Below are 24,157 nucleotides of genomic sequence, written 5' to 3'. Positions count from 1 at the left end.
TGTTACCTTCGTTCCATTTTCATCCTTGTCTCCAATTGTAATAATCTTCCATTAGGAAAAACTTTAACAGAAAAACAACATTTATTTAAGTTATAACTTCCTGTTATAAAAACTACATGAAAACCATTCAACAAAAGATAAAAGACAATCTCTCTCCCACTCGACTTGTTCACAGTATCTCTTCTAAAATATTTTATCTTTTTCTTAACTTCTATCACAAAAGTGCGTTACATGTGTGACGCTTTAAAAATGTAGCAAATTTTGACTTCATTTGTCTGTGAAGCATATAGGCTACAGATGCTAGTAACTTTTATTGGTGAAATGTCTAAATTATATGCATTCGCAAACATCTAAACCTTTTTAAAAAATCCATATTAATTCATTTTGTTATTAACATGGAGTAGGACCACTTTTCGTGGAATGCCCTATTTATTTATTTATTAGGTAAATGATGTCACAGAACAAAGTTCCATTATGGCATACATAGTTTTGTGCATTGCAGAATTGTTTATATATTATATGTTTATGTACGGTTTCTGTAGGCATTATTCCAAAAGGTCTCCCTCCTTTTTCCATTCTGCACGTATGGCTCTTATGTGAATGCATGTAAGGTCATGTTATTATGTCTAACTATGGATCTTTTACCAGTAATCAATAGTAGTTAGGGATAACTTCGAGACTTTGACCCATGAAACAATTCACACTTTGGTCTGGTTCTTACATAAAAAGGTAAAGTGCTCCCCTGTGCATAGCACCATGCCATGAAGGCATATAGGGGGTGTGGGGGTAACGCCCCACAACTTTCTTGATCTGGTGGTGAGTGGGGGTGATGTGATCAGCATCATGCCTCTGACCGCCTTTACCCCCCAGGGTTTCCCCGGTACCCATGTTATTCGATGCTGGGTGGGTGCCGGGGCCGCTTCCATCATTAGAAAAGTTCCCAGATTTGAACCGGCCGGGGATCGAAACCCGGGACCTTTAGCATGGTAGTCAGACGCGTTACCGACTGAGCCACCGCGGCCACCATGGTTCTTACCTGTAGAACACAATGCAGATACTAACACTGTTGAGTTTATCTTATTGCTTACAATTTTTTGTATCATGCTTATCAAATTGAAATTGCATCTGTTTTCAAGTTTTTGTAAGTTGAAATAATCTAGAAGTTAATAAGGGATGATTTTAGGATAGTGTTTGTCCTCTTTGAATTTCATGTGCTCATAAGAATTTAGTTTGGATCGCTTCTATTTCTTTTGTATATTTTATCCAGGGGTCTGCAGGATCAAAGATGTATATTCTATGACTGAGCAGAGAAGAGAAAAGCATAGATTTTTTAATACTTCAAACACATAGATTTTTTAATAGTTCTACACTTTTCAGCTACACAGTGGATTACAAAACCATGTTTTCCATATGCTTGATTTATGACATGGTGGATATGGTCTTTAAAACATAGTTGAGTGACTCCAAGATCCAATTTTTTTAATTCTTATTTGCTTTCTCCCCAATTGATTTGGGAAAATATTTTCATTCTGTACATTCATTATGCACATTATTTGCCATTTATCAAAATTATGTGAAAGTTTGCTTTCCACGATTGAAATAAATTATTTATGTCAGTTTCCAAATTTTAATTTTCATGTGAGTCAGCAGTTTTAAATATTTCTACGTCATCAGCAAATAACAGGCAGTGTGGACTTTTAATAAGTTTTGGTAAGTCATTTGAAAAAGTAAGGAGAGAGGTGGACCTAAATTAGAACCTTGTGGCACCCCAGAGAACATAGTATATTCCCTCCCATGAACATTACGAATTTCTTTTGATCTATTAGATAAGATCTGAGAACAAAAATTACAGTTTTGGGAAAATTTAAAGGCATCAGCTTAAATAATAGAATATAAAATATGTCTACCTGGTTCCTCTTATCTAATGTAAGCTACGAAATTCATAAATTCAGATAGATTTGTTACTGTGGAACACTGTACAATAAAATAATGCTGACTGGGTACTAATGCAGATCATACATTAGTCATTACTAGTGCCCGGGACTCTATGTCCTATAAAACTGTAAAACATGTAAGTAATTATGTCATAAAAATTGAAAAAATTGTCATGAAACTTTTAAAATATGCCAGAAAAATGCAGAAATATTCCCAGTAAAGCCAAAAATATGCACAACAGTACTTTCAAATTTTTCATTCTGCAGAAAGAATGTCAGTATCTTCATGGAAGAATGATTAAGATGGGTATGGGGTTTTAAAATAAGTCTGAATCCCTTTAACCAAAGGATGTAGTGGGAAAATATTGAAGATATTGTGAGGTTCACTGCAATTATTGTAAGTTTTATTTACTATTATGTCAGATTTACACCTTTGTGGAACCTAAAGCATAATTGGCATCTCACTACAGCTCTGGTAAATCTAAGCAATCAATACACAACCACAACTTTTTAGACAGATTTTAATGTTTTGCTGCGTGCAATACTGAAGATCTCTTTGAATATTATACCCCAGTTTCACTCAACTTGCAAAACAGAATCTTGTCATCTGTGGAGAACACATCACTCCTAAATTCTTTAACATAGCTCTTCAGTCCCCCACAATAGATTCCTTTACAGGAGACATTTATTCACTCGCATTGCTACACATTAATACGTGCCTGGCTAAAATGACTAAGTGGTCTTGAAACTCCCATACTCGATTGCCAGTAGAGTCGAGTCTGTAATGTACCAAATGTTATTTTTACTTTTGACTGATTGTTGTGAGAAGTGAAAAAAAGGTAAAGAAATGAGAACAATTGAACCTTGTTTACTTCCCATGCCCACACAACAATGTGAGAGAATATTTTTCGTCAGTAATATTTGCATGGCTATCAATTATTGGTGGAATATAAAAAAAAGGAAGAGGTGAAGGAGGGGTATTATTGTTCTATACTGGTTGGTAATAAAAAGCGGCATCTGCTTTTAATTTCTCTGTCCATAATTTCCTTATCCTGCCATTGATAATATAAACTAGTGATTACTCTTGCATACACTATATGTTCAAATACTTTACAGGATCCTTTAAAAAGGTAAAGTGCTCCCCTGTGCTTAGCACCATGCCATGCAGGCATATAGGGGGTGTGGGGGTAATGCTCCACACTTTCTTGATCCGGTCGTGAGTGGGTGTTATGTGATCAGCATCACGCTGATGCAGGATACTATACAGGATATATATTAGACTGAAGTCATAGTTTTTTTTTTACCGTTTCATGGAAATTTCACATGCAAATAACAAGCGAAATGCAACACATGTCACCAGTGGCATAGCAAGTGGGCGACTGTGCTCTGACCCTCACGCTAAAGCAGCCTGTGTCCCATAGGGTTGATACGAAAAAAAAAAATTGAAGTCTGAAAAAAATTGGATTAGGCTAATTTTTGTGGGTAATAAAATTAAAACGTTCTGTTTTTATTTGGTTTTAAAGTACGTTATCATTTGAATGAATACCTCAAATCAGAGATGTAACATACAGACAGGCAGGTCCTAAGCCCAAGTGAGCAGGAGAAAGTAAAAATTATCATCGTATTTCTCATGTGAAACATTTACTCAAAATTTACTATAACATGTTTGGACATTTTTACCCATTTATGTTATTTCTTTTGACTTTGCACTCCCAATTTTAATAAGTTAACAATAAAGTACCTCCAACTGTCATTCAGTAAGTGTAAGGCATTTAAATGCAGGTAATTGTTTCCTTCCTTCATACAGCAGGCCTGTGCCCTGGATTTTTTAGAGGATGGAGGGACAATGTGGAACAACGGGAAGGTCCAACATGTTGTTGGATTTAATTGAGTTAGGTATTTTACGTAGATTTTCTGGCCCTTTTGACTATATAATGAAATATGATAAAGGAACACTCATTAAAAACACCAATGCCCAGCCCGGGATTCAAACCTGGGACCCATAGCATCATAGCACGCTGTGCTAACACTCTGTCACAGTAGTCAGGGAAGTGCTCTTGGAGTATTAGATGTGATTACCAATGTTAATGTAGTATTGCAGCTAGTTCTAAGTGCGTACCCAATGGCAAAATTAATATGTCCATTACCATTTTCCATCAGTCTGTTTTGCACAATGTGATGACAATGGGTTGAAATAAAAATGCCACTAAGAATATGTCAAGATCAGCTTCGCATCAACAGAATTCCATCCCTTATAATTATTTGTAGGTTTTCATATCTTCACATTATATTATTTGATAGTTCGAGGGGGAAGCATGGCCCCAATGGCACCTCCGCTGGGTACGGGCCTGTCCTACAGTTTCAAATTTCAGCTCCCGAAAAACTAAAATATTTTTAGGATGAATGAAATTATTAAATGAGATTTTCTTTAGTAATTTATTATCATTATTTAAATATGATAAATTGCTGATGTTTTCCCAGTGATGCGCCGTAGACTATAAGCTTACGTCTACATGCGTTGTGTATGTGTAATCTAGATGAAGATTATATTGTCTTATATTTTACATTGGCTTATATTTTACATAGTCTACTGTAGACAAGGCAAACAACAGAGAAGGAACTTCATTGCCTTGTAATCAAGGGGTCCCGGGTTTGATACCCGGTGGAGGCACAAGTGGTTCGGATCCCACTTTAAACTGTAGGTCCAGTCCCGATTAGCCTTACTGTGCATAAAGTGGACTTAAAACACCAACTCAAATCAAAATCAAACAGGGAAGGAATAAATCTCAGTGCTCTTTGAAAGAGAAAGTCTTTTCTTCTTCAAACATGTCAATAATCTGGGCCTATAACCAACATGTGACCATCTGATGTAATCAAAGTTATCAAATTTTCACTAATGAGGGGAAAAGGGACTACCAGAAGATTGATGGATTTGTTTATTTTACTTCGCTTTTCTTCCACTTTTGGCTAATTGCGAAGATGGGAATGGGTGATGATATGATGAAATTGATGATTGGACACTCACAAACACCTATGCTCAGGCCGGGATTCTAATCCAGGATCCCTGGGATTGTTGCACGATGTACAGACTACCGGAAGAAAATCAAATGACAACCATAGTGAAATCTGATATTATTTGTTACACTGACGAAAGGGAAGGTTAATTTTTTTTTTTTTTTGCCTAGTTCTGGATAGGAAAGTGCATGTGTCTTTAAAGCAGATTTTTTCATGTGTGAAGTGGTGGAAATAGAAGTAAAACAAATCTAGTCATTCTACAGACATCTCATTTTTAAGGTGTGTCGGGACAAGTTTATTTTGCAGTTCAATTAATACCTAGTTAATTGGTTGAACATACATAAATACTTGGAACACTTATTTCTGGACAGTAGAATGCTTCACACTTTCTATTTCCACCTGCTGATGTTGGTTGCTGCTTCTACAGGGTGTCCCACGAACGGCGCAACTGGGAATTAAAGAGTGGCGTTACTTTGTAACCGAAACCTGTACATACATAAGTCATACACCAAATGTTAGCCCTGTCCAAGTAGATATTTTTAAACATGGAAACAACAAACGGGGTGCAGTGTTGTTCATGCAGTGTTGCCAAATGTAAGTGAAAGTGTAAATTTATTTTTCCACAAAGCATGGAAAATTGCATGTCAAACATTCGTACGGAAATTTGGACGTCAATTTCCACCTTGGGTAGGTGGACTATTTCGCCATCTATAGTTCAGAGAAGAAAACCGATCGTTTTCGCGTATAGCCAATCCTGAAATGCCTCGTAAAGGCGTACCGGTCAAAATGGGTGTTTTTTAAAAAAAAATGAGGTACAGTGGCAACACTGTTGATGTTTGAAGGCAACAAAAGGTATGATTAGTGATGGTCTATGACATGGAAATACTGGAAACAGGAAAAAAAAAAAGAAAATGAAAATTATGGTGAAAAAAGTGTTACTTACCTACTCCTGGCAACCATGCAATGCACGTAACAGGCAGTGTAGCTTTACAAAAGATGGTGAAAATGACAACCATTTTCCCGGAGGCATTCATCAACACGGTTTATCATGTTGGAAGCAACTTTATGCAAGGTTGATTGGTTTATATTGTTAATGGCTGTGCAAATGTTTATTTTTAGATCATCAAGTGTTCTTGGGTTATTAATGTAAACTGTTTGTTTCAAATAACCCCACAGAAAAAAATCTGGAGACGTCAGAAAGGGGAGCGACTGGGCCATAAGTTTTTGCTGATAATGTGATCGCCAAAAAACTCTGCCAACATGTCTAAAGTTTCATTAGACGTGTGACATGTTGCGGAGTCTTGTTGAAACCAACAATCACGTTCATCACGTTCCAACAGAGAAATAAACTGTGTGATAAGGTCACGATAAACTATTCCGTCAACTGTTGTGTTGAAAAAGAATGGACCGATTATTTTTCTACGCGAAATTGCGCACCACACACCGATCTTTTGTGGATGAAGTGATGGTTCATGTAACAAATGGGAATTGTTACTTGACCAGTGTCGAGAATTTTGACTGTTGACATATCCATTTAAGTGGAACCATGCTTCATCCGTGAAAAAAACCTTATCCAAAATATTCAGACCATTGTCTCTAATAAAATTTCTAAACCACTGGCAGTATCTTACACGTGCACCTTTGTCTGCTTCCTTCAGTTCTTGCACAGCCTGTACCTTATATGCACGTAGGTGCAATTGTTTTAACGCTCGGTGAGTTGTTGTTTTTGATACACCTGACTGTGCAGCAAGTTTATGAACAGATTTCCTGGGAGATTGTGATATTCTCTGCTCCACATCCTGCAGCACACCTTGTGTCAAAACTGGTGGTTGTCTGTGGTAGGGTTTGTCATTAACTGATCCTGTTTCACGAAATCTGGAAACAAGTCGATATATTGTCGAATTTTCTGGAACACTGTTATTCGGATATTTCTCGCGAAACACAGTTTTTATACTAGCGTACGATTTTGAACAAAAATAATGTTCCACAATGAACACCCTCTCTTCCAAAGAGTACTTCATTTCACAGAACAATTCTAATCTTCCCCTACGAACAATATGAAATGCACGGCTCAAACAGTTCTGAGTACACAACTAATTTATTCTTTTGTTCTCGTTCGGTGGGTGCTCTTATCGCATTGCATGGTTGCCAGGAGTAGGTAAGTAACACTTTTTTCACCATAATTTTCATTTTCTTTTTTTTTTTCCTGTTTCCAGTATTTCCATGTCATAGACCATCACTAAACACACCTTTTGTTGCCTTCAAACATCAACAGTGTTGCCACTGTACCTCATTTTTTTTTTAAAAACACCCATTTTGACCGGTACGCCTTTACGAGGCATTTCAGGATTGGCTATACGCGAAAACGATCGGTTTTCTTCTCTGAACTATAGATGGCGAAATAGTCCACCTACCCAAGGTGGAAATTGACGTCCAAATTTCCGTACGAATGTTTGACATGCAATTTTCCATGCTTTGTGGAAAAATTAATTTACACTTTCACTTACATTTGGCAACACTGCATGAACAACACTGCACCCCGTTTGTTGTTTCTATGTTTAAAAATATCTACTTGGACAGGGCTAACATTTGGTGTATGACTTATGTATGTACAGGTTTCGGTTACAAAGTAACGCCACTCTTAATTCCCAGTTGCGCCGTTCGTGGGACACCCTGTAGAATGATGCACGTGCCTTGCACAAAGAACAACGAGCCCCATGTTGTCTTCGTTGAATATGCCATCGACGTAGGTTACATAGATTACATAGTCTACACGTAGAATGTAGACAATTGTTGTTTACGTGGAGACGCACATCACTGCAGTTCCTTAAGATTTTGTATCGATTCACATTGATATTTCAAATTTAAAAAACAGATGGGGGGCTCGTATTCTAATCTCGACCAGAGCGTCACGATATGTTGTCATGCTTCTGCATCTCACTTGGGAATGAATATATCAAAACCATCATTCACACCATGACAAACCGTACAAGTCTAGTGAAATCCTTAAGTGACATGTGGCATGTATCTTTTCTCCCCACAACATGAAGTCTCCCTTACACTTCAACCAATTTGAAGGGTGTAAAACAAATAGTAAATCTAATTAACATAGTAAGAGAACTAAAAGTAAATTTCCACAAGAGAAAGAGGGTTCTTTTTAAATAGACTATTGCATTTGTGTGTGTGTGTGTCTGTGTGTTAGAGGAAGCACATACATCATTCCATTTTTTTTTGTCTTTTCAGATGTGGTGGATTTTGTAAGGTTGCACTCACACATACACACAACAAAGGGAAATTACTAACCATGCATGGCATTCATGTAGTAACGGGCTAACAGTAGTGTAGTGGTGGCATGTATCTATAACTGTGCACTCCATGTGACTTGGAACAGTTTGTTTAAAAAATGTTTTAAAGATGAGTCCAAAGGAGGTTATTGTAGACAGGTGTGGCACAGTGAGAAAGATGCCAACAAACTCCACAGATGGGATCTTGGAATCGGTGTTTAATAACTCTTCTATAACAGTTTCCTTTGGCCTGGACCAATTGTATGTCAGTGGATCCAAATATTGTGATATTCATTATAATCTTGTGAAAGGATCGTGCGTCTCCTTTGATGCATGCCTTTTTGATTCTCAAAATCTTCTCTATTCAGCTTTGTTAGTGTGGACAGGGCAGAAGCCTCAAGAGACGCAAGTTCAGGAACTGAAGCAGCAGAGGAAAGTGCAGCAGGGTGCTGTGTATACCGTCGTGGTTGATGATTACATTTGGAGATTGCGATCCTTTGCTGCTCTAATATTGCATGAACCTCTTACTCCCGTCTTAATACCAGAGGCCAGCTTCATGAGCTCGGCAGAAGAGAATTTCAGCAACATCTGTAAAGAGATAATAAAAGGAGATGAAGTGTGTATTATGGTGAAACAGACGTACCGCATCCACATCTTTGAATGGATTGCAGTATTAGCATGGAAAGACAAAGGCACTGGATTTCAGTCGTGGACCTTGAAGAACAATGATGTTTACAGGAGAATAAAAGAATGTACCTTCAGAGGTGGTCATGGTTTGCTGGAAAATTTCCCAAGAGCAATTGCTCCACCAAGTATGATTAAGAATGTGATGCAGGACATGGTAGGGATGGTTGCATTGATTGCCACGCCATCTATTGGAATAATAGTATTTCTTATGTTTGGAAATTTAAAGAGAACATTGTTCACAATTAGTGACCTTTATATCGACGGTGTTAAGGTTTCACAAATTTCGTTGTTGAGAGATGTCATAAAATTAGGAGCTACAGTATGCTTTGATGCTGTACCTGTGGATTCGGTCACTGATTACATAGCAGAGGTTGTATGGATAGGGAAGAAACCTAAGCTTGATGCTGTTAAGTGTGTAGGAGAATATGAGGTTGGTTTCGAGCACACAAAAATGGAAGTTTTTCCAAGAAGTAAGTGTGTACCAGTTCCATTTAAGAAGAACCCTCTTTCTTCTGTTGGTAACTTGTTTGGAATGCTTGTTAAAATTACATCAGTGACAAGTGGGCTGATCAGAAGCCATATTGATGGAAAAGAAACAATTGTTCTTGTAAATAAATGCAATCTGCATGTTGGTGGTGAGCCTTGTCACTCCAAGAAATTGCAAGACTGTCTCTCCGTGGGAATGTTTATTCATTTCAATGCACAGAGGATAACTGACAATTCAAAAGCCTCGTACCGTGTTACCGAAGCATGGGTGGAAACCAAGTCAGACAACAGGTGCTTTGGAGGAACCGAGGCTCCATTCTTCCAAGGTGGGGATTTCGAAAAGAAACAGATTGTGGCAAGGGACATCGATGGACATGTTGAGACCTTAGATAATGAGTTTGGAACTGCTTCATTTGTTTTGCATGGTAAAGAGGAAAAGGCACTTTTTACAAAGCACAATGTGTTTGTGTCAGGGAAACGAGTTAGTAGTACTGTGTCGCTGGACTATGTGCTGTGTAAAGGACAGAAGATGAAAATGCATGTTGTTAAATTCAGGAGTTGGTTGGATACACCTTTCACAGCAAAGGTGGTGAGTGTCATTGAAACACCAAATCCTCTGCAGAAGGAATCTGAGAAGACAGAAGGAGACGCTCTTCACTGTGGCTCAACTGCTAAAAATATCTGTGCCAGTTCTTTAGGTGCAAATTTCATCTGCAAATGTGCTTCACAGATTAGTGAAGGACAGCACCTCTGTTGTCAAGATTCTAAACTTTCACCAGCAGTTGAGAAGTTGCAAAAAAAACAGAATACGAAAGTTTCCCGAAGTTCTTCCATCACCCATCCTGACAATGAATCCTCTTCAAATGTCACTGGTAAACAGTCTCTTTCTAATGAGCAAGTATGTAAGAATGATGATAAATCACTTGACTTTAGTTCCTTAAAGTTCCTTAGCCCTTCTTCAAGTGATGGCACATTTGAGAATGCAAATCAACTTGAACAAACAGGTAAAGCTTCTGTCCAAAAGTTGCCAAGCAAAAATGTATTGAAGTTTTTAGCAGGTGACATAATCAAATTGGCCTGTAAAAATTATGGTATTGCTCCCAAGAAAAAAATAACAGAATTAAAAGGTCAGAATGGGAAAGTGATCTACAGAGCCCCAAAGGGAAAAGTAGGAACAGTCAAATGCAGCTCTGGAGGCCAAGAACTAAGGATTAAATTTCACATAAATCACCTGTTCATTGATCAAAGGAAGTGCTCTCAGAATGAGTGGATGAGGTGTCTTTATGTGGGGGCTGTCTTGAATTTTGATGCATTTTGCTTTCCAGAAGGTTCGGAAAAAGAATTTTATGCATCACTTGCCTGGATTGGAAAGAAACCAAAGAAGGAAGGTAAGAAATCTGAAGTTCATTGCTCAACTCCAGTAACAAACACTGTGACTGGAGAAGGTGCACTTGACACTGTGACTGGAGAAGGTGCACTTGTTTCTCAAAGGAATGTGCAAAGCTTGTCAAAATGTGTTGATATTTCAAACATTAATTCACCACTCTGTACTGATGATGTTGCAATAGCTTCTGAAGCAGATGATGAGGGCATGTGTACTACAGTTTGTAGAAATCCTGTGTGGAAGAGAGTAGAAAGTATTGCAGTGAACAATGTAAATACTATGATAAGACCTCCTAAGCATGGCAAAATGTTCGTTGCAGTACACAACATGTGACAATCAAGTGGAGAGGTTGTCAAAATTGTCATGTGTCTGTCAGTTAAAGTGCTGGCAGTATTTTTTCATGTACAGGATTCAGGAACTAAACCAGTTTATCTAACATTAAGAATAAGCTTCTGGGTAAACTCTGATAACACTGCAACAATGCTAAAAGAAGGTCATAAACATGCAGACAGTCTAAACTTGACACTTCACATCCATGTAACCACGAGATGTTCAGGAACTACATCAAGAGCAAATAACATTGGAAATACAAATTCTCAAAGCACAAGCTGTATCGGTGAGCCCAGAGTCAAAACTTGTGTAAGGACATCCCTAATATGCACCAGACACTATTCACAAAACATGTTTTACCATTCTCTTTGTGTGGATGATTGTGAAGTGAAGGTAGTCAGAAATCGAAAGTCTGATAGAAATGAAGAAATTTATGATTGTGTTGCATCCAATGAGTGGATATATACTCTTAAAGAAAACTTTTCTTCAGCTTTTCAGCAGAAAACTTTTAATGTAAGCAAGGACATTTTTTCTAATATTGAAGAATCAGGGCTGTCAAGTTATGTAAATATCATGAGTTTTTCAGCTGACAAACCTAAGAGCAATAATAAGTCTGAGATTAAGAAGATGTTGTGCAAAGGTGAGTGTGACTCCACTAGTGCAGTATTTAATATTCTCAGAAGATAAAGTGTTCCATTTGTACTTCTAGGTGTAGAAATTCACAAATGGAATTTTCCAATTTTACTTACGTAAAAGCGGTTAAAAATATTTTTCCTAACTCATGACTTCGAGATTCAAGGTTCTGGATTTAAATCCTGTGAGGTAAGGATGTTTTTGTATTTTGTCGGTGTATTTGTCCATTAATCTATTTTATCGAGACTTACATGACCAGGTCTGTTTCATTCTTGTCTCAAGTTGTAAATGCGTGTTGTTCCTTTGTCGAATTGGAAATGCCTGTTTCATGCTCGTCCCAGTGTGGTATTGCAAGCTTGTCAAATTCTAAATCCACTTTATACCAGTATGCAGTGTGCTTCTACCAGCATGATCTTGGGACCACTAGACACAAGGTGACAGCATTACCAGTATTTCATGGGGATGATCGCTATCTCTAGTCATAAAATATATGTAACGTTTTGTTGGAAACGTTCTATGACTGATGTAAGAAATTACATCTTCAACCCAGCAACTAATGCTCCGTGGTCCTGTCTATACACAGATGCCAACATTTCTGAAGGTCTTTTCTGAGATGCTTCTCAGCATCTGTCACAGCCTTTTGTAAAGCTGGATGTCACTTACATTTCGGCAGCATTTTCACATAGAAAAACAGAAAGAAATCGCATGGCAACAGATTGGGTGGATATGGAGGATGTGAAAGAGCTTGTTTGGTGTGATATTCCTATACCAATATAACAGTATGTAACCTTGCATTATCATGCAAGATGAACCATTACCCAGATGCCTGCAAGTCAGGTCGGCAATGTCAAATTGTCTTACAAAAACATTTCAGTGCCTCAATGTAAGAGTTGTGATTCGTCGTTTGTCCTTGAGGCAGAAATTCATGGTGCATCACACCTCTTGCATCAATAAATGCGATGAACATTGTTTTTGTATTTGATGGATGCCACTTCACTTTCTTCGAGACTGGTGAACCATGGTCTTGACCAGTGACGTGCACTGAGGAGTAGCTAGTCTAGCAGAGATAGATCAATCAATCTCGCATCTCGAATTATATTCAAATCACAATATTTATTGTCTTGTTAAAGCCACCACAGCTCATACGCAACACCTTCTTTTCCACGCTCCTCTCGTCCATCGGTGTTCTCCGTGGGTAAAGCTGGCTGGATACCCTAGCTCGCTCTTCTTCCGCCAGACCAGTTTTCAGGTAGAAACGGCCGCCAGAAAAAAAGGAAGATTTCTACCTCTACCTCCCTTGCCCCCTCTCCCCGCTGCAATGGTTGAAAGCCCGTGCTTTCAGGTCCCCCAGTCTATCTCCTATAGGACAGATAGGGGATTGGTTTCTCATATATTTTTTTGTAAATCCTCTAAAGAACTCAGGGTAAAATTTTCTGCAGTTCTCTGTATTTACACAACATTTTACACGTTGTACAATATGTATGTATAATATGGGATGTAGTTTTATTATTTATGAAATGGGAACGTGTTATGTACAGACGATAATGTTATGCTTTTTTTTTTTTTTTTTTTTTTTTTCAAGTATGGAATATATAATGATTAAAGTACAAATATGTACTCGGGCTCTCTCTCACTCTCGTTTTAGTTGGGTTTTATTTAAATATACTACTCTTGGCCTCTAAAAATCATAAATACGGATGTATTTATTTGGGCAAGAGAACGGGCGTTCATATTGTTGTTGGATTTGTTTATTTTACTTCGCTTTTCTGCCACATTTGGTTATTGCGAAAATGAGGATGAGTGATGATATGATGAAATTGATGAAGGGACCTCATATGAACAATCCAGGCCAGGATTCGAACCCTTGATGAGCGCGCATTCTTGTCCTATGTGTTGTACTCTGCAGTGAATAATGAAATAATTTGGAATGAAAAATGTATTTCAGAACTCAAAAAGCCAAATGAATATTATTGAAGGAACTACAAAAAAAGTGTGTTTTGTTTCCTGTTTTGTTTCTGTGCATAAAGTGGACTTAAAACACCAAATCAACCAACTGTGCGGGAGTGGTTATCATAGCGCGCTATGACGCCAGGAGTTCCGGGTTCGAACCCCGTCCTGGGCATGGGTGTTCTTTGTGTTTGTCCCTTCATTAATTTTATCGCATTATTTTCGCAATTAACCAAATGTGACAAAAAAGCGACGCTAAGTAACAAAAATGAAATCAAATCATTGATTGATTGCTCGATTTGGTTTATTTTACTTCGTTTTTCCGCTACTTTTGGCTAATCGCGAAGATGATACGACAAAATTGATGAAGGGACACATACAAAAAATGCCCATGGCCAAGATGAGATTCTAACCCAGGATCTCTGGCTTAGTAGTCAAATCAAATCGTTTTTTATTTTCGAATAAGGGTGGGGGTTACGTGCACTTTTTTAGTACTTATTCATCATTTTGTAATCTTTTCCTGTTATTGACATTCTTTTTTTTAGGGATACTGGGCCCTAAAGGGGGGGAGGGGTGTGACCCACACCAACCCCACCCCCTACCTTGAGCACGCCACTGACTGCTACCCCAAGTGTTGACGTCACCGCACGTCACTGGTCTTGACAGTCAGCATTCTGTCACTTTGTTTCATGATCACATTCAGGGCACCAACTTTGATCTTTGGCAATAATGTTGAACATGAATGTGGAAACCTTTCTGAACTTTTTCAACAGTTCGAGGGCAATTGTTCTTCTAGTTTCCTTCTGTTCCTCTGTCAGTGTGTGATGGACGGTTTCCGTAAATCATCACATAAAATTTGATGACACATGTAGTACCTATTCATTTTCAGTGAATAATAGTCTATAGAGGTAGTCACTTCGTTTTAGAGGACCAGATAGGGATGATCTCGCTTTACTCTTATTACTCGGATGTCTTGAGGATAATGAGTTAATTGTAGATTTCCAGGAGGAAACTTAAAACTGTAGAACTGGTGATCAGCATTAACACTTAGCATTAACTGAGTATTTTTTGTTAGTTTTAGATGACTCAGGAGAGGTGATAGCATATTTTTTTCTTACTCTTAACATTAATTTTTAAAAAAACATCTTGGTAAGGGGAACTAACTAACTAACTAACTAACTCTCTAGCCTTCTTAAACCCGAAGGTTCATGGCTGCAGCAACACAGGCCTTCCATCTGTCCCTATCCTGAGCAAGATCTATATACTCTTTTCCATCCCTACAGATTTCCCTTAGGTCCATCTCAACGTTGTCCCTCCATCTTCGTCTTGGCCTTCCTACTGGTCTCTTACCATCAGGTTTCCCAACAAGAATCCTGTAAACTCCTCTTTCCTCTCCCATTCCTGCCACATGGCCTGCCCACCTAAGTCTTCTTGATTTAATTATTCTAATAATGTCTGGACATGAATACAAATATGTAGTTCTAAATTATGTAACCTTCTCCACTCACCTGTCTCCTCATCCCTTTTAGGTCCAAATATTTTCCTAAGGATCCTATTTTCAAATACTCTCAATTTATGTTCCTCTTTCAATGTAAGGGACCAAGTTTCACACCCATATAATACTACAGGCAAAATTACGGTTTTGTATATTTTAAATTTTAGTTTCTTAGATATTAAACGAGAAGACAAAAGTTTATGAATAGAGAAGTAACATGCATTTCCTGAATTAAGCCTACTTTTTATTTCCTCTTTAATATAATTTTCATTTGTTAATATTACTCCTAAGTATTTGAATTTGGAAACTGGTTCAAACGAGTTGTTATCATTAATTAGATTTTGATTATTACCTAACACTTGGTTTCGGCCTGTAAGCATATATTTAGTTTTCTCTTTGTTAACTTCCAAACCTATCTCTTTAGCAGTTTTGAAAAATATTTTAGCATTATTCTTAATTGTATTCACATCATCCCCCAGTAAGTCTACATCATCTGCATATGCTAACAACTGAGTCACACCATTTAATTTTAGTCCTTCTTTAGTTTCGTTTACCTTCCTAACAGCATATTCTAAGGCAAAATTAAAAAGCAATGGAGATAATGCATCTCCTTGTTTTAACCCATCATGAATTGTAAATTTATCAGACATATTAATACCCACACGAATTTTACTTTCTGTTTCACTGGTGCATATTTTTATCATACTTACAAGCTTCTTAGGTATTCCAAACTCTACTAATATATTATATAATTTATCTCTTTTGACCGAATCATATGCTTTTTTGAAATCAATGAATAGCTGATGGACATTTTGATTATATTCCCACTTTTTTCAAGTGTCTGTCTGATGTGAAAAATTTGATCTGTAGTTGATCTGTTGCGTTTAAATCCACATTGATAATCACCTATAATTTCATTAGTATATGGGGTTAGTCTTGTTAAAAGAATGTTAGTTAATATTTTATATGTTGTTGAGAGTAGAGAAATTCCCCGGTAATTATTGCAGTTCATTTTATCACCTTTTTTAAACACAGGAACAATTATGGATTCTTTCCACTGTTGAGGTATTTCTTCTTTATTCCATATTAAACAAATTAATTTATGAATTTGACATATTAATGAATTTCCACCATATTTAATTAACTCAGCTGGTATTAAATCAATGCCAGGTGCTTTGTTATTCTTTAGCCTTTTAATAGCATCTTTAACTTCAGTCAAGTTAGGTTCTGGAACTAAAGGTTCTGCTGTGTGTACTTCATTCACTTCTGATTTATCTCCTACATGAACATTTAAGAGGTCATTAAAGTAGTTCTTCCATCTATTTAGAATATCGCTTGGGTCAGCTAGAAAATCACCGTCTTTATCTTTTATCAAGTTTACTTTAGGTTGCCACCCCTTTCTAAACTCATTTACACCTTTATATAAATCTCTGATAATTTTATTTTTGCTGTTTGTTTCAAGTTCGTTAATTTTGCTTTTCAAGTAATCTCTTTTTTTACTTCTAAACGTGCGGTTAACTTCTCGCTTTATTCTATTATAATTGTTTAGATTTGTATCATCAGAGTTATTTAACCACCTAAGTCTAGCCTGATTTCTTATTTCTATTAGATTATGACATTCATTATCAAACCATGGCTTACTTTTTCTCTGTTTATGGTATCCTATACTTTCTTTAGCTGCTGATTCTATTACATTACGTATGTGCTCCCAATTCTTATTTACGTCTGTTTCATTTATATTTTCATCATCATTTAAATCCTGCAAAACATCAAATCTATTTGACAGTTTAATTTGGTAATCTTTCTTAATTCTTTCATCAGTAAACTTTCCTGTATCAAATTTTAGAACTTTTAGATTTTGTTGCTTATGATTTATCACTGAGAGTCTTTCTCTTAATTTAGCAATTACTAAATAATGGTCACTGGCACAGTCAGCACCTCTATGTGTACGAACGTCAATTATACTAGTATGCCTTCTCTTATCAATGAGAATATGATCTATCTGATTATGAGTTTTACCATCTGGAGAAGACCAGGTATATTTATGGATATCTTTATGTTTAAAAGTGGTACTTTTCACAATTAAATTCTTTGAGGTTGCAAAAGTAATCAATCTTATACCATTATCATTACTTAATTCATGAAGACTTTCTTTACCAATTGTGGGTTTAAATGTCTCTTCTTTGCCAATCTGTGCATTACAGTCACCTAACAGAATTTTCATATCATACTGAGAAAATTTATCAAAGACCTGTTCTAACTCTGTATAAAAATCATCTTTAGTATTATCATCTTTATCTTCCGTTGGTGCATGTATGTTTATTAAAATAATTTTACACCACGTACCCTGTAAAACTGCATATGATATCCTATCATTAATAAATTCTACTGTTTTAAGAGCCGAGATAATTCTATTATTTATGAAAAAACCTGTTCCAAAATTATGATTTTCAGTACCACCATAGAAAAAAGTATAATTTTTAGTTTTACAATTCCTTTCTCCTGGCCACCTAACTTCCTGGACAGCTACTACATCTAATTTATACTTAACTATCTCATTAACTGTACACTGAAATGCCCCAGGCCGGTAAAGGCTCAGAACATTCCAGGTGCCTAATTTAATATCCTTATTCCTAACGTAGATCTTATCCTTAGTCCAGGGACCTCCCAAAGTAGTCCCCACCCGGAGATCCGAACGGGGGACTATTTTACCTCCGGAATATTTTACCTTGGGAACATCCATGACCTTATATTGCTGATTCTTAACATGGCTTTTTACAGTGCAAAGTTGTCAGCTCTACGCCTAACCCCCAATATGAATGGAGGAACTACTACAGAAGACAAACACAAACACATTAGACAGCACAACTGCTACACAAGACACACACAAACACATCACAACTATAACACAATATAAACACAAACACACCACAACTACTACACAAGACAAACACAAACAAATTATACAGCACAACTAGTACGCAAAACGAACATACTAGACAGCACAACTACTACACAAACATACTAGACAGCACAACTACAACACAAGACACATACATACACACCACCGATACTACACAAGACAAATAGAAACACATTAGACAGCATAACTACTACACAAGATAAACATAACCACACTAGACAGCACTGCTACTACACAAGACAAACCCACATACAAGCACATCACAACTACTACACAAGATAAACACAAACACACTAGACACCACAACTACTACACAAGACAAACCCAAACACACTACACAGCACAACTACTGCACAATACACCCAAACACATAACAATCTCTACACAAGAAAGAACATAAACGCACTACATTTTAGTGCGAGAAAAGCGAGGAGTAATTTTACCTCCTACATTTCCATATATAGCTGCTGATATCCAGGTTCCCTATCTCGTCAAGACTGGTTGCTGAGGTAAACTAAGCTCAATCGCAACTTCCTGAAATTTTCGGGTTCGAGAGGGAGATTTCAGAAATATCTTCTTTGTGTTCGAAATCAACCTGTCCACTTCAGCAGTCAATCATGCACAAGAAATGTTAACCGAAAGGCAATATCCTGACTCAGCATGAAATACTTTTTTCTCACACTTTTCTCCTTCAGCAATGTTGAAACATGCGTGAGTTCAATATTACTTAAATAAGGCGAAAATTATTCACATAATAAACGGAAGAAAAATAAATGCCAACAACGTTTTTTGGGAGAAAAATAATTTATATACACATTTTTTTTTAAAAATGTCAAATTTCATTGAAAAAGGCAAAAAAAGGCATTATAATTAAAAATAGGCAGTGGGGTCCCAAATAGGCAAAATGAAAAGGCTTCCAAAACATTCGAAACAACATAAGAAACGTATATCCGGAAAATTTTTATCAATAAATGCAGTAGATAAAAAGAGGCATTTTGCCAAACTTCCGGGCTCTACTTATTATGGAAGAACTACCAAGATGCTTTAGATCAATGATTCTCAACCTTCCGGAGCCCACGCTAGGTAAAGTCGTTTTTTAAAAATCGATGCCCTGATCCCAACAATTTTACTCGTAAATGGCTTTCTATGTTTTAAAAACTTAATATGTTAAATTATGTAAAATTTATGTTAATATGTTAAATTGGTAAGGGGAAGCATACATAAATTATCTTAGAATGTGGAACTATTCATAAATGTTTAGTGTAAAATGTTAAAACATTAATTTTTATTATAACAATTGTTACTATCTGTTTTGAATTTTTGGAAAATTTGCTTTGAAAACCTGTACTTTACTTGAATTTTATCGTAGCATTAGACCAGTCACCCTGAATATTGCATCCAAGATTCACGCAAGGCAACTTGCCATAACTTACAAGTTGGAATCCCCTTCCCTGATCCCATATAGGTACTCTACATCTTATCTTTTCTTTCATATCAGTATTTGGTTTACGTCCTTTATCCATGTCTTTTTATTCTTTTGTTTGTTTATGTTAGCTACTTGTAATGATGTGTTACAGGTGTTGCTACAGTGTCATCATTGTAAACCATGCAGTGGCAGCAACAGACTTATTGGTGTTGATGGGCCACTGGATGGCTACTCAAGATTTGGATGGGCCACGTTTCGATATTCATGTCGTCCATGTGACCCACGCAAAACTTTCTGTGACTAACACAAAAAATAACGTTAATATAAAAAAAAACTAAAACATTTATGTAGAAAAGTATGCTTCAGTCTTCAACAGTGAATTGGAAAATGAGTAAGCAAGGGAAGAGTAGGCAAGAAAGCAACCATTTTGTTTGCTCTCTGCTGGCCAAAATTGAACTTATGGTAAGAATGGCAAATACCATTGTGGTTACACTACCCATTCCAAATGAATTTTCCCTTTCAAATTACAGACTCGAAGATGCAGATCACAACTGATCATACCCGAAGCTCTTTGTAGGGACAGCTTTCTGTTCACTTTAGTGGTCTGTCATTTCCAAGTCATGTGTGTATCTGCTCCATTACGACAGTATGTGACAAGGAAGGCATGTAAGAAATTTGCTATTCTTGTCAACATAAAATGGTAATTTAAATTATGTCATTCTCTGATGACTATTTTTCATCATCATCAGGCATTGAAATAGTTCCGTAACTGGACTTAAGATTTTCCCTGCTTTCAGCAACTTCAATATGGAAATAAGATCAGTAGCATTTAACACTTCCATTTCCCTCAATGCACAATTGCAGCTAATGAGGCACTGGTTTACAAACTTATATTTTACCATTTATTATTAAATATTATTTTACAATTCAAAAAATTGAAATTGAAATAGCTTGGCATAGTTGACAAGTTCACACTTGAGTGCACTATTTAAGTAGAATCTGGATGGGATTTGCTTTGCTTCCTTCACATAAACCTCTATCACTTTGTTGATGAACAGTTCTTTGTCTTTTTGTACTTTTTCATGATCACAGATATCAAACAGAAACCACCTGACCTGCTCTCCATCATGGCACATCTGATTCATGGTTATACACACCAAATTGTACTGTAACAAAAAGTAATTCAAAATTTAAATTGTCAAGGTGAGGTCCTGGCTCTGGAAATAATTTTCTGACTTTTCGAGATCCCAGATTGTTAATTCTTGGTATTTTCTGCACTCTTCATTTCTGAAATTTATAAGATTAACAGTTTTTATTCCAGAAGTGCAAGAACAATCACTTCAGGGAGTAACTGTGTGTAGAATTCAAGATTTTCACCTTATCGGAAATTTTCGAAAATTTCCCCACCTGGTCAAAAAATGGTGATTTCTTTTTCATTTCAGTCCCAACATTGGGATTATGAAAATGCCTCTTCCCAATCCCATTCCGACCAGAAATTTTCGTCCCACACATCAGACACTGACTTTCAAAGAATATTGTATCACTGAGTTCAATTTTGCATTTATAAGTAGACATTTTTAGCTAACAAGGAACAATTAAGGTGTATATTTTTGCATCGTGTATTTTTCATTCACTAAAATACGTATGATTAAAGCATAACATTTCATTTGCAGGGTTAGAGCATATTTTATATAATTGTGCACATAATTACATACATTGAAGAAAATGTTTGCCCAATAATTAAACAAAATTCTTCCCTGCAGAGATTTATCAGTATGTTATAGTCCACTTGCAATGAGCGCACAGACCTACAGAATTTTTATTTTCTATGGATTCCATTTATTGGAATATTTTAGAAATTGGTTATATAGAATTTGCAAGCACCAGTTAAAATTTGATGATTAAAAAATATCGAAAATTGAGCATGTTTAAACTTAACAGGATATCCTTCTTTTGAACCAGAAGCAAGTAAAGTTTAAGGGGGCTGACATTACCTTTTGATCCAAAAAGTTTAAACTCTATCTTTCTGACACATAAATAATCATAACCACTCATCCACCCCTTAAATAGGCCAATAACAGGTAACAAATTATCTTCCAAAAATATGCCTCACATAAGAATTATGGAAGAAATTGGGTTTTTAATACATATTGTGCCATTTTTAATGCATACGAAATACCAGGTAGCATTTAAAACATTTCTGCATAGCTGTAACTTGGCAGCAGCAATGGACTCTTAATCTCTTGATTTTTCATTTTGCAAGGATTAGCATTAATAATTATTAATAATAGTTTACTACCAAAATGGTGTTCATTATCATTGTTTGTTTGTTTATTTAATTTTATGTTTCAACTTGTAAAAGGACCCACATATTAATTTATATGTCTGTGTGTATTTTTCCCTAGCCAACAATACTGTAGGCATATCATCATATGAGGGAGTAGATAGGACTCGACAGGCAGGAAGTTTACAAACAGAAGAAGAAACTCACATTAGCAGATGTTCCAGTCAGGTAGTCCAGTTATTGTCAGACTCTGAAGAATTTGAAAGGAATTTCCTGCAAGAATCTGTGAATAGGGGTCAGGTATTGAATTATGGTGCAGTGAAGTTGGATTCTCCCCATGAATGTGAAGCTGAAAACAGAGGCCACCTTCGTTTGAAGTCTCGCCTCCACACTACATCAACAGGCCTTGTGTGCATTGTTGAAGAGAGAACAATGAGTGAAGGTAGTTGCGTAAGTCCCTCACCTTGGGTGTACCAGAAGTATTTACCTAGAGGTAAGACCGGAAGAGTACAGGAAATATTGAGTATTGATGAGGTCATTATTTCCAGCAGGTTAGAAGATGAAATGGAAAAAGTGCTGTGTGATAAAAGTATCCTGTACATTGATTCATCACCGTGCCCATCAACCATACCGATTGATTTTTTCTTGAAGGTTGGAACATACGTGTACTTTGACTGCATTAGGTTGAAGGACGTGTGTAGAAGTGGTGTGAATTTCAAGTGCTCCTTAGCATGGGTCGGGAAGAAACCGAAGCTCATGCCATCAACACTATCCAGCCTGAACTCATTTGGTCTAGATATCGTGGAGTTGGATGTAGTGAAGAGAACAATGTACAGAGAGAAAGAACTCGTTGCTGGGAGAATATATGAAGGTGTTGTCACAAAATTGTGTGTTCCATGTGCATTTATTATCACTGTAAAATTGCAAAATATCTGCACTGAAATTTTTGCTTTGACCTCTAATTTAAGTTTAGAAAGATTTGGAGACAAGCTGCCACATGCTTCTTACGTGCGAGAGTACCTAGCAATATGTGATATTGTTCAGGTGAAGGTGCGAAGAGATGAGAAAGTCAGAATGCAGAAGCAGAAGTGTTTGTATGAGTGGGTGGCTCTTCATGCATGGAAGACATTGCAGAAAAAAGTCTCGAGCTCATCCGGGTCTGAAGCAAAACTAGTGGCAGCTGACCTTTGCAGTGGAAGGGAAGGAAAGAAACAGTTGAAGGATAACATGGTTTCTGACAGGGACTCAACACTCCTCTATGAAGAATATGGCAAAACTCAGTGTGATGATGGTAGTGCCACCATACCAGTGGAATATGCAGTTGGATCTGACAATGAAGGACAGTTCATACCAGCTGAGCTTAGTGCAGGCGAGATGAAGGCACTGTCTCATGTTCCACACAAGACAACCAAAGGTATGTATTATTTGTACTACATTTTAATTATTGAACAATTTTAGGAGAGACTTACCAAATTCCCATGTCAATAAATTTAAAAGAGCTTGTGGAATTTGTCCCCCTCTCCTTATCCCAAAGCATCCTCCACAGAAACAGAGTACTTTTCACAACATGGATCTCCATATTCATTAGAGTGCAGCGTTGGTGGCCAAATACACGGTCATTTAGCCATCTCATGTTCTCGCCACCAAAGTTAGTGGGTTCAGACCCTGCTCTGGACCATGTTTTTAATTTCTGAGTGTACCTTCATCAATTTCATCATTGTTCTTAGACAAAAGTTGGCAACATTTATTCATAAAATTACAAATACAAAATATGCACATTAGAAATTGAAAACCATGCACCCAACATGACTCATTCATGGTTGTTGTTGTTATATATTATTGTTATTTTTTTAAAATACTGTCTTGTTTTAAATGTCAGAGTTACAGCCATGTAGAGTAATATTAAGTTTTTTGGCGTCACATAACTGCCATTGGCAGCAGTACATCACCTGCAATGCCAAACAGATCAACAAACAGCAGATATGGAAGGAAGCCACAGGCAGTCTCAATCACATGTCTCATGTCATACAGTGTCCATGCCTTTGTGGTGAACACATCATTTTTCACAGTTCCCACAGTGAGAAATCAACAGTGTTAAATTGGGAGATCTGGGTGTATATTTGACACTTCTTACTGGAGTACTCGTTCAAGTCTCCCACCCTCGAGCATGCTATGTTCAAGTGTACCGCATTCGTAGTGGAACGATTGGAAGATATCATCGTCACGCACAAGGCTGTCTTGTATTGCAGAGCTTAATGTGCAGCACTGTCAACCTGAAACCCATACATGGAAGAAAACCACTCCAAGCAATTACAGTTCTAAATAATAA

General features: G+C 36.8%; 1 protein-coding gene across 5 annotated transcripts in view; it reads left to right on the top strand.

Annotated features, from left to right (window-relative positions):
- LOC145990862 (uncharacterized) overlaps window positions 1-24,157 on the top strand; it is a 141,279-nt gene that overhangs the window by 69,896 nt on the left and 47,226 nt on the right. For 2 of the 5 annotated variants that reach the window (XR_014441989.1, XR_014441988.1), the window contains exons 2-3: window positions 8,193-11,760; window positions 21,950-22,075. Coding sequence is in view for 3 of the 5 variants with exons in the window: in XM_083126305.1 (XP_082982431.1) it covers window positions 11,154-11,760; window positions 21,950-23,242 (1,900 nt within the window). In the remaining 2 variants the exon portion in view is untranslated. Of the gene's footprint in view, window positions 1-8,192; window positions 11,761-21,949; window positions 23,243-24,157 lie in introns of those variants that run through there. The other 3 variants (XM_083126307.1, XM_083126306.1, XM_083126305.1) reach the window with 2 other exon arrangements.

Source organism: Lepisma saccharinum, chromosome 8 (genome assembly GCF_977018435.1).
Source record: "Lepisma saccharinum chromosome 8, izLepSacc3.1, whole genome shotgun sequence".
NCBI lineage: Eukaryota > Metazoa > Arthropoda > Insecta > Zygentoma > Lepismatidae > Lepisma > Lepisma saccharinum.
The sequence above is the reverse complement of the archived record's forward strand: the minus strand, read 5'-3'. Positions and strand labels throughout refer to the sequence as shown.